The 18,189-nt window shown below is 52.8% G+C and overlaps 1 protein-coding gene across 1 annotated transcript in view; it reads right to left on the bottom strand.

Moving 5' to 3' along the window:
* LOC132383705 (solute carrier family 35 member F3) overlaps positions 1 to 17,847 on the bottom strand; it is a 33,595-nt gene extending 15,748 nt beyond the window's left edge. Inside the window, exons 1-3 of the mRNA XM_059954895.1 lie at positions 17,772 to 17,847; positions 11,690 to 11,984; positions 6,667 to 6,886 (exon numbers count right to left, since the gene is read on the bottom strand). Coding sequence (XP_059810878.1) covers positions 6,667 to 6,886; positions 11,690 to 11,984; positions 17,772 to 17,847 — 591 coding nt within the window. The remainder of the gene's footprint in view (positions 1 to 6,666; positions 6,887 to 11,689; positions 11,985 to 17,771) is intronic.
* Positions 17,848 to 18,189: the final 342 nt, after the last annotated feature.

The raw sequence follows: 18,189 nt of genomic DNA, 5'->3' as shown, positions 1-18,189 counted from the left end.
GTTTCATAGGAACGCTCTACCTTTGTAATGGGGGGACACCTGTATTCCCCCCTTACCCCCTTAGGGGCAACACAGTGGTGTAACAGTTAGGGCATCGCATTACAGCGCCAACTATCACCAGTTGGGGTTCAATTCCCGCCACTGCCTGTGAGGAGTTTGCACGTTCTCCCCACGACCGCGTGGGTTTCCTCCGGGTTCCCTGGTTTCCTCCCACAGCCCAAAGGCGTATAGTTCAGAGTGGGTTGTAGGTATGCTATTTTCACACCCGACGCTAATCGAATCCTTCCCTCCTGCAGTTCTATCATCCATGTACCCAAGGCAGAGTACAGGATACTCGGTAGTGTGGAGGAGCAGAGAGATCTGGGGGTACTGTCCACAGATCCCTGAAAGTTGCCTCGCAGGTAGATAGGGTAGTTAAGAAAGCTTATGGATGTGTTAGCTTTCATAAGTCGAGGGATAGAGTTTAAGAGTCGTGGGATAATGATGCAGCTCTGTAAAACTCTGGTTAGGCCACACTTGGAGTACTGTGTCCAGTTCTGGTCGCCTCACTATAGGAAGGATGTGGAAGCATTGGAAAGGGTACAGAGGAGATTTACCAGGATGCTGCCTGGTTTAGAGAGTATGCATTATGATCAGAGATTAAGGGAGCTAGGGCTTTACTCTCTGGAGAGAAGGAGGATGAGAGGAGACATGTTAGAGGTATACAAGATATTAAGAGGAATGTATAGAGTGGACAGCCTGCGCCTCTTCCCCAGGGCAATCCACGATACAAGAGGATATGGCTTTAAGGTGAGGGGAGGGAAGTTCAAGGGGGATATTAGAGGAAGGTTTTTTACTCAGAGAGTGGTTGGTGCGTGGAATGCACTGCCTGAGTCCATGGTGGAGGCAGATAAACGAGTGAAATTTAAGAGATTACTAGACAGGTATATGGTGGAATTTAAAGTGGAGGGTTTTATGGGAAGCAGGGTTTAAGGGTCAGCACAACATTGTGGGCCGAATGGCCTGTACTGTGCTGTATTGTTTTATGTTCTAATATCCCTAATGTATCTGCCTCTACCATCACCCCTGTGTTAAGGACTGAACCTTGACATCCAGAAAGTCATGAGGCATGGGAACCTTGGCTGTTTGGATAAAACATTGGCTTAAAGGAAGAAAGCAGAGGGTAGTTGCGGAAGGAAAGTATTCTGCCTGGAGGTCGGTGACTAGTGGAATGCTGCAGGGATCTGTCCTGGGACCCCTGCTATTTGTGATTTTTATAAATGACCTGGATGTAGAGGCGGAAGATGGGTGAGTAAGTTTGTGGATGACACGAAGATTGGAGGAGTTGTGGATGGAGCTGTGGTTGAAGGTTACAAGAGGCTGCAGAGTTTGGGAAGAAAAATGGCAGATGGAGTTCAATCCAGATAAGTGTGAGATGATGCCTATTGGAAGAACAAACCAGAAGACTGAGTACAGGATTAATGGTCAGTTTCTTAAGAGTGTGGATAAACAAAGGGACCTTGGGGTTCAAATCCATACATCCCTCAAGGTCACTGCACAGGTTGATAGGGTAGTTAAGAAGGCCTATGGGATGCTAGGCTTCATTAACAGGGGGATTGAGTTCAAGAGTAGAGAGGTCATGTTGCAACTCTACAAATCTCTGGTGAGACCGCACTTAAGAGTAGTGTGTTCAATTCTGGTCACCTCATTATAGGAAGGATGTGGAAGCTATGGGGAGGGTGCAGAGGAGATTTACTAGGATGTTTGAAGAACAAGTCATATGAAGCAAGGTTAGCAGAGCTGGGACTTTTCTCTTTGGAGCGTAGAAGAATGAGAGGGTACTTGATAGAGGTCTACAAGATTATGAGAGGCATAGATAGGGTGGATAGTCAGTACCTGTTTCCCAGGGTACCAATAGCAAACACCAGAGGGCATAGGTACAAAATTAAGGGAGGGAAGTTTAGGGGAGACATCAGGGGTAAGTTTTTTTACTCAGAGGGTTGTGAGTGCCTGGAGTGACTTGCCAGGGATGGTGGTGGAGGCTGAAACATTAGGGGTATTTAAGAGCCTCTTGGACAGGCATATGGATGGAAGAAAAATGGAGGGTTATGGGGTAGTGTGGGTTTAGTACTTTTTAAAAAAGGATTATATGGGTTGGCACAACATGGAGGGCTGAAGGTACTGTGCTGTGGTGTTCTGTGGTTTTATCCCTCCCCCCCCATACTTTCCTCCAAACACCTTAAATTTAAGCCTCTTGGTGTTAGCCATTTCCAACCTGCGTAAAGCCTCAGGCCGGCCACTTGATCTGCTGTCATCTTGTACTCCCCTATTAAGCCACCTCCCATCCTCCTTCGCTCAAAGAGAAAGGCCTTAATTGGCGCAAACTCTCCTCACCAACCATGACTCTCTCATCCAGGTTGTTTGCTCTGCCCTGCGATGAACTGAGGCCGCGGCAGTGACGCCTTGGCTTTGGGTCTTTCGGAGAAGTTCAGCTCTGAGCTGTTTGCTTATTTGTATAGTTCTTCTCTCGCTCTCTGCCCATTGACGGTCGTTTGTTTAACAAGTTCTTTTGGGGTCTCTTTCTCTTCTGGTTAACAAGACTAATCTCAAGGTTGTATAATGTATACATACTTTGATAATGAATGCGCTTTAAATTTTGAAATTCTCTCTGTGCCCTCTCTAAAATTTCCACATCTTTCCTATAATGAGGTGACCAGAACTGAACAAGTGCGGTCTAACCAGGGTTTTATAGAGCTGCCATATTACCTCCCGGCTCTGGAACTCAATGAAGGCCACACACCAAAGGCCTAAACAATCTTTCACTGAACGTTTCAATGTTCTGATGTACACGTGACAAATCAAGCTCATCCGTAACCTGAGATTCTTCCTATGTTCAGCCACTAACCCCCTCGAGCCCACCTCACCTGTGTGAGTGATTTCCTCATTGTTACCCACCCGGGAAACGGGTTTCCCTTTAGACGACGTATTCGCTCAGAAACACCGTGCCTGTGTCGAAGGGGTGCCACGCTCCAGGAGGTGTGACCCCACAGGAATTTGACCTCCAGAAAGTCTGCTATTACGGCTGCTTAACAAGATAAAATGCTGCGGCGTTACAGGAACGATACTGGCTTGGATAGCGGAATGGCCGACAGGCAGCGAGTTGGAATAAGAGGGGCCTTTTCTGGTTGGCTGCCGGTGACTAGTGGTGTTCCTCAGCGGCCAGTATTGGGACCACTGCTTCTCACATTGCTTGTCCATGATTTAAATAGTGGAATTGATGGGTTTGTGGATGATACAATGATAGCTGGAGGGGTAGGTAGTGCTGAGGAAGCAATGAGATTGTAGCAGGACTTAGGCGAACTGGAAGAATGGGCAGATGGAATACAGTGTTGGGACACATATAATAATGCATTTTGGTAAAAGGAACAATAGTGCGAACTATTATCTAAATGGGGGGAAGATTCAAATATCAGATTTCTGAGCTTCTTGTGCTGATCTTTGCATCATCAATAGGGATGGGAGAAGTACTGGAGGATTGGAGGGTTGCAAACTTTGTTCCCTTGATCAAGAAAGCGAGTAAGGATAACCCTGGAAATTATAGACCAGTGAGTCTCACTTCAGTGGTGGGCAAGTTGTTGGAGAAGATCCCGAGAGGCAGGATTTGTGAGCATTTGGAGAGACGTAATCTGATTAGGGTTAGTCAGCATGGCTTTGTAAATGGCAGGTCGTGCCTTACGAGTCTGATTTAATTCTTTGAGTAAGTAACAAAACACATTGATGAAGGTAGAGCACTGGATGTAGTGTGTCTGGATTTCAGTCGGAGATTTGATAAGGTTCCCCATGCAAGACTCATTCAGAAAGTAAGGAGGCATGGGATCCAAAGAGACATTGCCTGACCAAGATTGGTTGTAGATGGTTTGTGTTCTGCGTGGGGGTTGGTGACCAGTGGTGTTCTGCAGGGATCTTATTCTGGGACCCCTCCTCTTTGTGATTCTTATAAATGACCTAGATGAGGAGGTGGAGGGATGGGTTAGTAAGTTTGCTGATGACGCAAAGGTTGGGGGTGTTGTGGATAGTGTGGAGGGCTGTCAGAGGTTACAGCGGGACGTCAATAGGATGCAGAACTAGGCTGAGAAGTGGCAGATGGACTTCGAGTGGGAAGTGGTTCCTTTTGGTAGGTCCAATTTGAAGATAGAATATAATGTAATATTAATGTTAAGTCTCTTGGCAGTGTCGAGGATCAGGGAGATCCTGGGGTCCGAGTCCATAGGACACTCAAAGCTGCTGCTCAGGTTGACAGTGTTGTTAAGAAGTCGTACGGTGTGTTGTCATTCATCAACCGTGGGATTGAGTTCAAGAGCTGTGAGTAATGTTACATAACCCACGGAGTACTGTGCTCAGTTCTGGTCGCCTCACTACAGGAAGGATGTGGATACTATTGAGAAAGTGCAGACGAGATTTACAAGGATGTTGCCTGGATAGGAGAGGATGCCTTATCAGAATAGGTTGAGTGAACTCGGCCTTTTCTCCTTGGAGCGACAGCGGACGAGAGGTGACCTGATAGATGATGAGGGCATTGATCGTGTCAGAGGCTTTTTCCCAGGGCTAAAATGGCTAACATGAGGAGGCTTAGCTTTAAGGTGCTTGGAAATAGGTATCAGGGGAATGTCAGGGGTAAGTTTTTCACATAGAGTGTGGTGGGTGTGTGGAATGCACTGCCAGTGATGGTGGTGGAAGTGAATACAATAGGGTCTTTTAGGAGCTTAGAAACTGGAGGGCGATGCACTGGGGAAATTCTAGCCAGTTTCTAGAATAGGTTACACTGCCGGCACAACATTGCGGGCCAAAGAACCGATAATGTCCTGAGGTTCAGAGGTGCAGGCAGTCTTAGGAGTCCTCATGGAAGACTTCCAGAAGGTTAATTTACAGGTTGAGCCTGTGGTAAAGAAGGCAAATGCAATGTTGGCAATTATTTCAAGGAGAATAAAATATAAAAGCAGGGAGATGATGTTGAGCCTTTATAAGACACGAGTCAGGCCACACGGAGTTTTGACAACAGTCTTGGGCCCCGTATCTCAGAAAGGACGTGCTGTCATTGGGGAGAGTCCAGAGGAGGTTCATGAGGATGATTCCGGGAATGAAGGGGTTAACGTATGAGGAGCGTTTGGCAGCTTTGGGCCTGAACTCACTGGAATTTAGAAAAATGAGAGGGGCGGAATCTACTGAATGTTGAAAGGACTGGATAGGGTGGATGTGGAGATGATCTTTCCTTTGGTATCCAGAACTAGAAGGCACAGCCTCAAAATTGAGGGGGTGACCCTTTACAACAGAAGTAAGGAGGGACATTTTTAGCCAGAGAGTAGTGAATCTGCGGAATGCTCTGCCACTGACTGCGGTGGGGGCCAAGTCCGTGGGTGTATTTAAGGCGGAAGTTGATGGTTTCCTGATGGGTCGGGGCATCAAAGGGTATGGCGAGAAGGCAGGAGTACGGGGTTGAGTGGGATCCGGGGTCAGCCATGAATGGTGGAGCAGACTCAGTGGGCTGAATGGCCTAATTCTGCTCCCATGTCTTATGGTCTTGCATACCTGTGGGCAATGTAGGGGTGAGCCACAGAACGAGTAGGCGAGTGGGATCGGTAGATATATATTCACCGTAGTTCAGTTTTTATTATTGTGCATTGTACTTCTGGCTCATCCACAACAACAAATCTCACGACATATGCCGGTGATAGATATTAAACCTGATTCTGATTATATTAATCGTACTAACGCAAGAGATCCTGCAGATGCTGGAAATGCAGAGCAGCAACATACACACACACACACACACACACACACACACCCTCAGCAGGCCAGGCAGCATCTGTGGAGAGGAATAAACGATGGCATTTCGGGCCGAGATCCTTCATCCGGAATTTTGTGTCTTTTCTCCACACGGCTGCTAGAAAACAAATTTCTCGTTATTCCTACACTTGACTCCTGCCCCCTTCCCTTTCCTGATTAAAGCTCTCGGCCCAAAACGGCAACCATTTATTCCTCTCCACAGCTGCTGCCCGACCTGATGAGTTCCTCCAGCATTCTCTCCGCCTTGCTGCAGATCTCCAGCATCTGCAGAATCTCCTGTGTTTATGCCTTATGCCAATGGCCACTTTATTGGGTACCCCTGTACACCTGCTCGTTGACATCTAATCAGCCAATCGCCTGGCAGCGACTCTGTGGGATAAAAGCATGCGGACACAATCGAGAGGTCCAGTTGCTGTTCGGACCAAACAACAGAAATGGGGAGGAAATGTGATCGAAGTGACTTCGCTGGTGTCAGATGGGGTGGTCTGAGTATAGCAGAAACCGCTGATCTCCTGGGATTTTTGTGATTGAGCTTGTAGAGTTTACAAAGAATGGTGCGAAAATCAAAACAAAAAAAAAATATGTCGGTGAGCGGTAGTTTTGTGGGCGAAATTGCCTTGTTAATGAGGGAGGTCAGAGGAGAATGGCCGGACTGGTTCAAGCTGACGGGAAGGCGACAGTAACTCAAATAACCACCCGTTACAACAGAGGGTGTGCAGAAGACCACGAACACACACTCAGCGGCCATTTTATTAGGTACAGGAGGCATCGAGTAAAATGGCCGCTGGGTGCACACGTTGACCATAATAAATGCGATTCAGCTTCTAATTCTCCGGTACTTACCCGGACCCCCATAAACCTGTCCTTGAGCACGACCCAGGAGAGGAGAAAGACGAAGGCCTTGTTGCAGCAGAAGAGAGCGGACGCCTCGGTGCTGCTGATGTTCCGCAGGGCCAGCAGGTACAGGTAGGTGGTGACCGTCCAGAGGACGCAGAAGGGAGCGGTCTTGGTCAGGAGGCCTTTGACGGAGAAGCCCCCCTCGCTCAGCAGACGGGTGCAGGCCCTGTGGGCGATAGGCCGGGAGAAGACGTCACAGAGCCAGTTACACCCGGACAATTGCAGCCACTAAATAATTGCTGGAATTAGAAGCCAGTCTCGGCAACGGGCCGCGGTGAGACCTCGGCTTATCTGCCATTCCTTCCTGTTCAGTAAACTCTTTTGGGAAAGGAAACTGGTGACCTTAATTTAGCCATGGCTTCAGACCACAGCTCGGGCAGTTACGGACTATACGCATCCCTATGCTTCGATGTGGCTCGGCGACTGGTGTCCTTCCCTCAAACTTCTAGTTCAATTCCTAGGACTCCCGTTCCCTGAAGCTCCTGGAATCCCGTTTCCCTGAAACTCCCGGAATCCATTTTCCTGAATCTCACCGGGATCCCATTCCCTGAATCTCACCGGGACCGTTCCCTGAAACTCCCGGAATCCAGTTTCCTGAATCTCACCGGGATCCCATTCCCTGAATCTCACCGGGACCGTTCCCTGAAACTCCCGGAATCCAGTTTCCTGAATCTCACCAGGATCCCATTCCCTGAATCTCACCAGGATCCCATTCCCTGAATCTCACCGGGATCCCGTTCCCTGAATCCCACCGGGACCGTTCCCTGAATCTCCCGGAATCCAGTTTCCTGAATCTCACCGGGATCCCATTCCCTGAATCTCACCGGGACCGTTCCCTGAAACTCCCGGAATCCAGTTTCCTGAATCTCACCGGGATCCCATTCCCTGAATCTCACCGGGACCGTTCCCTGAAACTCCCGGAATCCAGTTTCCTGAATCTCACCGGGATCCCATTCCCTAAATCTCACCGGGATCCCATTCCCTGAATCTCACCGGGATCCCATTCCCTGAATCTCACCGGGACCGTTCCCTGAAACTCCCGGAATCCAGTTTCCTGAATCTCACCGGGATCCCTTTCCCTGAATCCCACCGGGACCGTTCCCTGAATCTCCCGGAATCCAGTTTCCTGAATCTCACCGAAATCCCATTCCCTGAATCTCACCTGGACCGTTCCCTGAAACTCCCGGAATCCAGTTTCCTGAATCTCACCGGGATCCCATTCCCTGAATCCCACCGGGACCGTTCCCTGAATCTCCCGGAATCCAGTTTCCTGAATCTCACCGAAATCCCATTCCCTGAATCTCACCTGGACCGTTCCCTGAAACTCCCGGAATCCAGTTTCCTGAATCTCACCGGGATCCCATTCCCTGAATCTCACCGGGATCCCATTCCCTGAATCTCACCGGGATCCCGTTCCCTGAATCTCACCGGGATCCCGTTCCCTGAATCTCACCGGGATCCCATTCCCTGAATCTCACCGGGACCGTTCCCTGAAACTCCCGGAATCCAGTTTCCTGAATCTCACCGGGATCCCATTCCCTGAATCTCACCGGGATCCCATTCCCTGAATCTCACCGGGACCGTTCCCTGAAACTCCCGGAATCCAGTTTCCTGAATCTCACCGGGATCCCATTCCCTGAATCTCACCGGGACCGTTCCCTGAAACTGACCAGAATCCTTGTTTCCTGAAACTCAGCGGGATTTCCAAACTCCACTAAAACTCACTCGGCCTCGGCTCCCTGCTCCCTCATTGTGTTCAGTGGGAGATTCATTACAATACTCTTTAAATTTAAGTTAAAAGAAAAGTAAGACCAACATTTTGTATTAGTGTGTCTGCAGAGTAGGAGCAGAATCGATCCATTCAGCCCATCGAGTCTGCTGCCCCACCCGATCCGTGACATCCAATTGTCCGGGGAATCTGCCGGCAGCCAGTCCGCCGTGAGGAGCTGCCTCTTGGGACTGAATTGGAACACCGGGCGCCTATGTTGACTGGTCGGGACCGGTGATTCGCGCTGTGCGTTCCTTCGCACTTTGGGTCTTTCCCTGTGCGGTTTGAAGACCTCGATTACCTGGGGATCTGTGGGGTGCGATTCCCAACCTTCCCCCCCCCCCCCCCACCTCCTCTTCCCCCACGTACACCTGCCGTACGCAGTCAGGCTGTGTCAGTGCGCCAGAGATGTTGATGGATTTACCGTCGTCCCCATTTCTGATCCGGGCTTACATGTAATGCGATTACTGCCCAGTCAGATTGCCGTAAGAGGATTTCGGGGATGAAATTAAACGCCTCACCGGCGGGGTGGAGAACGGAACAAGCTGAGGCAGGCAGATTTTACTGGACTGTGGGCATACAGCTCCAATAGATCACCATGTTCCTGACCCCGCCATGACACCTGACCTCATCATAACCCCAGACCCCATCATAACCCCTGATCTAATCATAACACCTGTCCACACCATAACCCCTAACCCACCATGACACCTGACCTCATAGTGACCTCTATCTGCTCCAGAACCCCTGACCCAACCTTAGCATCTGACCCTGACACCACCCTAACCCATGATACTTGGCTTCCACCAAAACATCTGACTCCACTGTAACCATAAGTCCATGACATAGGAGCAGAATTAGGCCGTTTGGCCCATCGAGTCTGCTCCACCATTTCATCATGGTTGACCCATTTCCCCTCTCAGCCTTCTCCCCATATCCCTTCCTGCCCTGACCAATCAGAATTAAATGTATCCAATGACTTGGCCCCCACAGCTGCCTGTGACAATGAATTCCACAGATTCACCATTCTCTGGTTAAAGAAATTCCTCCTCACCTCCGTTCTGAAAGGGCACGCCTCTATTCCAAGGCTGTGTCCTCTGGTCCTAGACTCCCCCACTATAGGAAACATCCTCTCCACATCCATTCTATCTGTGTCCTCTGGTCCTAGACTCCCCCACCAAAGGAAATGTCCTCTCCCCACCCAGTCTATATGTGTCCTCTGGTCCTAGACTCCCCCACTATGGGAAACATCTTCCCCTAATCCACTCTACCTGTGTCCTCTGGTCCTAGACTCCCCCACTATGGGAAACATCCTCTCCACATCAACTCTATCTGTGTCCTCTGGTCCTAGACTCCCCCACTATGGGAAACATCCTCTCCACATCAACTCTATCTGTGTCCTCTGGTCCGAGACTCCCCCACTATAGGAAACATCCTCCCCACATCCACTCTGTGTCCTCTGGTCCTAGACTCCCCCACTATGGGAAACATCCTCTCCACATCAACTCTATCTGTGTCCTCTGGTCCGAGACTCCCCCACTATGGGAAACATCTTCTCCACATTCACTTTATCTGTGCCCTCTGGTCCTAGACTCCCCCACTACAGGAAACATCCTCTCCCCATCCACTCTACCACGGCCTTTCACCATCCGATAGGTTTCGATGAGGTCACCCCTCATTCTGCTGGATTCCAATGAGTACAGGCCCGGAGCCATCAAACACTCTTCATACGACGAGCCTTTCCAACCTGGAATCGTTTTCGTGAACCTCCTTTGAACCCTCTCCGGTTTCAGCACATCCTTTCTCAGACGAGGGGCCCAAAACTGCACCTAACACTCCGAGTGAGGCCTCACCAGGGCTTTATAAATCCTCGACATTGCATCCCTGCTTTTATATTCTTGTCCTCTTGAAATGAATGGCAACATTGCATTTGCCTTCCTCGCCACAGATTCAGCCTGCAAATTAACCTTCAGGGAATCCTGCACAAAGTCCCTTTGCGCCTCGGTTTTCCATTGTATTTTGGCCTAATCCCACCACGTTCCTGAACTAACTGTAACCCCTGACCCCTTCATAACCCTCCCAACCCCACCATGCCTGAGTCACTGTAACCGCTGACCCTACCATAACCTCCAATCTCATCGTAACCCCCTAACCCTACCAACCTTTACTTCTCTCTGCCCCCTATTTTGCCCCCCCACCCACCCTTCTGCGAACCCCACCCTCTCCCCACTACAGCCGCAGCCCTTCCCTCCATGGGGCCGGACCGCCCACCCCCTCCCCACTCCAGCCGCAGCCCTTCCCTCCATGGGGCCTGGCGACCGGACCACCCACCCCGTCCCCACTCCAGCCGCAGCCCTTCCCTCCATGGGGCCTGATGACCGGACCGCCCACCCCCTCCCCACTCCAGCCGCTGCCCTTCCCTCCATGGGGCCGGACACCCCACCCACTCCCCACTCCAGCCGCAGCCCTTCCCTCCATGGGGCCGGACCGCCCACCCCGTCCCCACTCCAGCCGCAGCCCTTCCCTCCATGGGGCCGGACCGCCCACCCACTCCCCACTCCAGCCGCAGCCCTTCCCTCCATGGGGCCGGACCGCCCCCCCCGTCCCCACTCCAGCCGCAGCCCTTCCCTCCATGGGGCCGGAAAGCCCACCCCCTCCCCACTCCAGCCGCAGCCCTTCCCTCCATGGGGCCGGACCGCCCCCCCCGTCCCCACTCCAGCCGCTGCCCTTCCCTCCATGGGGCCGGACCGCCCACCCCCTCCCCACTCCAGCCGCAGCCCTTCCCTCCATGGGGCCGGACCGCCCACCCCCTGCCCACTCCAGCCGCAGCCCTTCCCTCCATGGGGCCGGACCGCCCACCCCGTCCCCACTCCAGCCGCAGCCCTTCCCTCCATGGGGCCGGACCGCCCACCCACTCCCCACTCCAGCCGCAGCCCTTCCCTCCATGGGGCCGGACCGCCCCCCCCCGTCCCCACTCCAGCCGCTGCCCTTCCCTCCATGGGGCCGGACCGCCCACCCCCTGCCCACTCCAGCCGCAGCCCTTCCCTCCATGGGGCCGGACCGCCCACCCCCTGCCCACTCCAGCCGCAGCCCTTCCCTCCATGGGGCCGGACCGCCCACCCCCTGCCCACTCCAGCCGCAGCCCTTCCCTCCATGGGGCCGGACCGCCCACCCCGTCCCCACTCCAGCCGCTGCCCTCACCTGAGCTCCGCGAGCGGCCTCCTCCAGTGACACGAGGCGAGCAGGCGGCCGGCGCAGTAGGCGGGGAAGAGCAGGAGGTTCCAGCCGGCGGCGTGGCAGGCCACGAAGAAGGGGGCCTGGAGGTCGCGCTGCACGGCCTTCCCCATCTGGGTCACCCCGGCCCAGCAGCCTGCCAGGCAGGCTGCCAGCGCCGAACCCCGCGCCACCCTCCCCAGAACGGCCAGCGCTCCATCGCTGGCCCGCGGTTCCTCTGCGGCCGATCTCCGACCTGGCCCGTCCGCTGTCCGCTCGCTACCTTCCAGTGGGCAGAAAGAACGAGAGTCAGGTTTACTATCACCGGTATGTGTCGTTAAATCTGTTAACTTAGCAGCAATATAGAAGAAAAATACAGGCTTCTGTACCTCCTCCCTGATGGCAGAGGGGAAGAAGCTGTTCCTGAATAGCTGAGTGTGTGTCTTCAGGCTCCTGTACCCCCTCCCTGATGGCAGAGGGGAAGAAGCTGTTCCTGAATCACTGAGTGTGTGTCTTCAGGCTCCTGTACCTCCTCCCTGATGGCAGAGGGGAAGAAGCTGTTCCTGAATCGCTGAGTGTTTGTCTTCAGGCTCCTGTACCTCCTCCCTGATGGCAGAGGGGAAGAAGCTGTTCCTGAATCGTTGAGTGTGTGTCTTCAGGCTCCTGTACCTCCTCCCTAATGGCAGAGGGGAAGAAGCTGTTCCTGAATCGCTGAGTGTGTGTCTTCAGGCTCCTGTACCCCCTCCCTGATGGCAGAGGGGAAGAAGCTGTTCCTGAATCGTTGAGTGTGTGTCTTCAGGCTCCTGTACCCCCTCCCTGATGGCAGAGGGGAAGAAGCTGTTCCTGAATCGTTGAGTGTGTGTCTTCAGGCTCCTGTACCTCCTCCCTGATGGCAGAGGGGAAGAAGCTGTTCCTGAATCGTTGAGTGTGTGTCTTCAGGCTCCTGTACCTCCTCCCTAATGGCAGAGGGGAAGAAGCTGTTCCTGAATCGCTGAGTGTGTGTCTTCAGGCTCCTGTACCTCCTCCCTAATGGCAGAGGGGAAGAAGCTGTTCCTGAATCGCTGAGTGTGTGTCTTCAGGCTCCTGTACCCCCTCCCTGATGGCAGAGGGGAAGAAGCTGTTCCTGAATCGTTGAGTGTGTGTCTTCAGGCTCCTGTACCCCCTCCCTGATGGCAGAGGGGAAGAAGCTGTTCCTGAATCGTTGAGTGTGTGTCTTCAGGCTCCTGTACCTCCTCCCTGATGGCAGAGGGGAAGAAGCTGTTCCTGAATCGTTGAGTGTGTGTCTTCAGGCTCCTGTACCTCCTCCCTGATGGCAGAGGGGAAGAAGCTGTTCCTGAATCGTTGAGTGTGTGTCTTCAGGCTCCTGTACCTCCTCCCTGATGGCAGAGGGGAAGAAGCTGTTCCTGAATCGTTGAGTGTGTGTCTTCAGGCTCCTGTACCTCCTCCCTGATGGCAGAGGGGAAGAAGCTGTTCCTGAATCGCTGAGTGTATGTCTTCAGGCTCCTGTACCCCCTCCCTGATGGCAGAGGGGAAGAAGCTGTTCCTGAATCGTTGAGTGTGTGTCTTCAGGCTCCTGTACCCCCTCCCTGATGGCAGAGGGGAAGAAGCTGTTCCTGAATCGTTGAGTGTGTGTCTTCAGGCTCCTGTACCTCCTCCCTGATGGCAGAGGGGAAGAAGCTGTTCCTGAATCGTTGAGTGTGTGTCTTCAGGCTCCTGTACCTCCTCCCTAATGGCAGAGGGGAAGAAGCTGTTCCTGAATCGCTGAGTGTGTGTCTTCAGGCTCCTGTACCTCCTCCCTAATGGCAGAGGGGAAGAAGCTGTTCCTGAATCGCTGAGTGTGTGTCTTCAGGCTCCTGTACCCCCTCCCTGATGGCAGAGGGGAAGAAGCTGTTCCTGAATCGTTGAGTGTGTGTCTTCAGGCTCCTGTACCCCCTCCCTGATGGCAGAGGGGAAGAAGCTGTTCCTGAATCGCTGAGTGTGTGTCTTCAGGCTCCTGTACCTCCTCCCTGATGGCAGAGGGGAAGAAGCTGTTCCTGAATCGCTGAGTGTGTGTCTTCAGGCTCCTGTACCCCCTCCCTGATGGCAGAGGGGAAGAAGCTGTTCCTGAATCGCTGAGTGTGTGTCTTCAGGCTCCTGTACCCCCTCCCTGATGGCAGAGGGGAAGAAGCTGTTCCTGAATCGTTGAGTGTGTGTCTTCAGGCTCCTGTACCCCCTCCCTGATGGCAGAGGGGAAGAAGCTGTTCCTGAATCGCTGAGTGTGTGTCTTCAGGCTCCTGTACCCCCTCCCTGATGGCAGAGGGGAAGAAGCTGTTCCTGAATCGTTGAGTGTGTGTCTTCAGGCTCCTGTATCTCCTCCCTGATGGCAGAGGGGAAGAAGCTGTTCCTGAATCGTTGAGTGTGTGTCTTCAGGCTCCTGTACCTCCTCCCTAATGGCAGAGGGGAAGAAGCTGTTCCTGAATCGCTGAGTGTGTGTCTTCAGGCTCCTGTACCTCCTCCCTAATGGCAGAGGGGAAGAAGCTGTTCCTGAATCGCTGAGTGTGTGTCTTCAGGCTCCTGTACCCCCTCCCTGATGGCAGAGGGGAAGAAGCTGTTCCTGAATCGTTGAGTGTGTGTCTTCAGGCTCCTGTACCCCCTCCCTGATGGCAGAGGGGAAGAAGCTGTTCCTGAATCATTGAGTGTGTGTCTTCAGGCTCCTGTACCTCCTCCCTGATGGCAGAGGGGAAGAAGCTGTTCCTGAATCGTTGAGTGTGTGTCTTCAGGCTCCTGTACCTCCTCCCTGATGGCAGAGGGGAAGAAGCTGTTCCTGAATCACTGAGTGTGTGTCTTCAGGCTCCCTGATGGTAGGGATGAGTAGAGGACACGCCCTGAGTAATGGGGGCGGGGGGTTATTAATGACCGATGCCGCCTCGGTGAGACGTCGCCTCCCGAAGGTGTCCTGGATTCCGGGGAGGCTGTAGTGGCCGTGACGGAGCCGGCTGAATTTACAACCGTCTGCAGCCATCTCCGATCCGGTGCAGTGGCCCCCACCGTGCCAAGTCGGGACAAATCAACCAGGAGTCACAGGGTCGCGCACAGCCCTTCGGCCCGTCTTCTCCATGCCCGTCTAAGCCAGTTGCTTTTGCCCGCCCTCGGTCCATGTCGCTCTAAACCAGTGTTCCCAACCTGGCGGGAGTCCATGGGAACCCATCCCATCCACGTACCCGTCCACCTCCTTTCAGAAGGTTGAAGTTGTGCAAGATGCTGGTGCGGCCTAATTTGGAGTTTTGTGAGCCACACACAAAATGCTGGAGGAACTCAGCAGGCCAGGTAGCGTCTATGGAACAGTCGACGTTTTCGGCCCGAGGCAACTTCATCAGAACCCAAGGATTTCGGCCCGAAAACATCGACGGTTTATTCTTTTCCACAGATGCTGCCTGGTCTGCCGAGTTCCTCCAGCGTTTTGTCCGTGTGGCTTCGGATCTCCGGCATCTGCAGATTTTCTCATGTTGGACTATCGTGGGCAATTTTTTGGTCACTCCCCCCCCCCCCACAGGGAGCTTTTTCCACCGAGGCCGGGTGGGACTACAACTAGAGGTCATGGGTCCAGAGCGAAAGGTGAGAAGCTGAAGGGGAAACGTCAGTCAGACGTCAGTCAGACGGTTGTGACAGGAGCTCGACTTCAACGTTTGAGAGAAGTTTGGATAGATACATGGATGGGAGGGGTGGGGAGGGATACAGTCCCGGTACAGGTCGATGGGAGTGGGCAGTTTAAATGGTCCAGCGTGGAATAGACGGGCCATAGGGCCTGTTTCTGTACTGTTCTATGACTCTATAGCCAGAATCACATGACTTACATGATGTGAATTTTGATAGTAAATTTACTATCCCAATAATATAATAACAATATAACAACCACAGCACAGAAACAGGCCATCTCGGCCCTTCTAGCCCGTGCCGAACGCTTATTCTCACCTAGTCCCACTGACCTGCACTCAGCTCATTACCCTCCATTCCTTTCCTGTCCATATCCCTATCCAATTTTACCTTAAATGACAATATAGAACCTGCCTCTACCACTTCTACTGGAAGCTCATTCCACACAGCTACCACTCTCTGAGTAAAGATATTCCCCCTCGCGTTACTCCTAAACTTTTGCCCCTTAACTCTCAAATCATGTCCTCTTGTTTGAATCTCCCCTACTCTCAATGGAAAAAGCCTATCCACGTCAACTTCATCTATCCCCCTCATAATTTTAAATACCTCCCCCCTCAAGTCCCCCCTCAACCTTCTATGCAAAGAATAAAGACCTAACTTGTTCAACCTTTCTCTGTAACTTAGGTGCTGAAACTCAGGTAACATTCTAGTAAATCTCTTCTGTACTCTCTCTATTTTGTTGACATCTTTCCTATAATTCGGTGACCAGAACTGTCCACAATATTCCAAATTCGGCCTCACCGATGCCTTGTACAATTTTAACATTACATCCCAACTCCTATACTCAATGCTCACCAATGCGAGCAGGGGAGATTCAAACAAGAGGACATGAGTTGAGAGTTATGGGGCAAAAGTTTAGGGGTAACACGAGGGGGATCTTCTTTACTCAGAGAGTGGTAGCTGTGTGGAACGAGCTTTCAGTAGAAGTGGTAGAGGCAGGTTCGATTTTGTCATTTAAAGTAAAATTGAATAGGGATATGGACAGGAAAGGAATGGAGGGTTATGGGCTGAGTGTGGGCCAGTGGGACTAGGTGAGAGTAAGCGTTCGGCACGGACTAGAAGGGCCTGTTTCCGTGCTGTAATTGTTATATGGTTATATGATAATAATCATTATTATTAGGATACAGAGCGACCCCTCCAGAACCCATTTAACCGATCAAATTTACCATGACCAATTGACCTACTTCGGACTGTGGGAGGAAACCCACGCGATCGCTCCCTACAGTGAGGTCCCTACAAGCAGCGACGGGAATCGAACCCGAGCCCCCGGTACTGTAAACCGTTGTGCTGACCACTACGCTACCGCCAACCCCGTCGTGTCACGACAGACGACTCTGAGATTCGTTTTCTTGCAAGCACTCACAGCAGAATAGAGAAATGCAATAAAATCAACGACGAACAACCGGCGTGCAAAAGAAGACAGACTGTGCGAATAAAAACGCGCGCACAGATAAATAAATACTTTTGAGAACACGAGCTGCAGAGTCCCTGGGTTGTGGAACCAGTTCAGAGTTGAGGTGAGTGAAGACACCCGCACGGGTTCTGGAGCCTGTTCTTGAACCTGGTGGTGCCTGTACCTTCTTCCTGATGGCAGCGGCGAGAAGAGAGCGTGGCCTGGGTGCCGGCTGGTGGAAGCCGCTCTCCAGCGCAGCGCAAAGACGCAAATTCCCGGCAGCTTTTAAAAATAATTCGTGAGCAGCAAGAGGGAGTACGAGGTCACGTTCGCGGGCCCAAGCAAGGGGGAAGGGGCGCAACTTACCCCGGGGTGTTTAGAGGGGACCTGGGAAAGAATTCTTCCACCCAGAGGGCGGCCGGGATCTGGAAAGCTCCGGCAGAGCCTCCCACGGCGTTCAGCGGGGGCTCGAACGGACAGAGCCCGGGATTAATGTGGGCGGGTATCTGGCGAACGGGCCGAAGGGCCCGGCTCCACGCAGGTAGTCGAGGCTGGGAGAGCAGCAACGTGTGTCGCCAAAAGAAGAAACTCCGGCAACTTTGTAAAGGTGTTACCGCGGAGAGCATCCCGACTGATGGAAACGCCGCCTGTTACCGAGGCCCCGCCGCGCAGGATCGGGGGAAAAGCTGCCGGGGGTTGGAGACTCAGCCAGCCCCCACCATGGTCACAACCCTCCCCACCATCTTCAATAAGACACCTTCCTTCATGAAGGACGCGCCGGGACACGCCCGCTTCTCATTGCTACCATCAAGGGAGGAGGTACACTTAATAATTCAGGAACAGCCTCTCCCCCATGAACCCTTCCCCAATATTCCCATTTCGCACGAGTTTATATTTTATTCTAACTTACAATAACTACGCACCGTATTGCTGCCACAAACCAACAAATTTCACAGCATCTGGCTGCGAGTCAGAACCCCCTACCTCCCAGCCCGGTCAGTGACAGCACAGGGGTGTCGCAGGCGGTCAGCGGCGAGATCCTGGCCGTGTGTTTCTTCATCTCCTGCCCTTTACTCTCTCCGCGGGAGCTCGGCCGGACGAGCTCAGCACCTGCCCTTCGCTCCCGAAAGCGGCTTACCACCAGCTCCGGGATTCCTTAAAGGGGCAGCGTCCTTGAGCGGGAGGTCACCCATCCGGCAGGGTGGGGGTTACACCCAGTCCGCCACCCCCCCCCCGGCAAAACTGGAGGCACAGCGTCCCTTGCCGGAAAGGGATCTCTCCCTAGTGCTACATCCAGCGTCCGCGTCTCCGGGCTCATCACCAACCACGATAGGGAGGAGGTGGGAGACCTCTTCCTCGATGCCCTCATGAGGGGGGGGGGGGTGTTTATCGACTCACAGCC

Source organism: Hypanus sabinus, chromosome 31, assembly GCF_030144855.1.
Source record: "Hypanus sabinus isolate sHypSab1 chromosome 31, sHypSab1.hap1, whole genome shotgun sequence".
Taxonomy (NCBI): domain Eukaryota; kingdom Metazoa; phylum Chordata; class Chondrichthyes; order Myliobatiformes; family Dasyatidae; genus Hypanus; species Hypanus sabinus.
The sequence above is the reverse complement of the archived record's forward strand: the minus strand, read 5'-3'. Positions and strand labels throughout refer to the sequence as shown.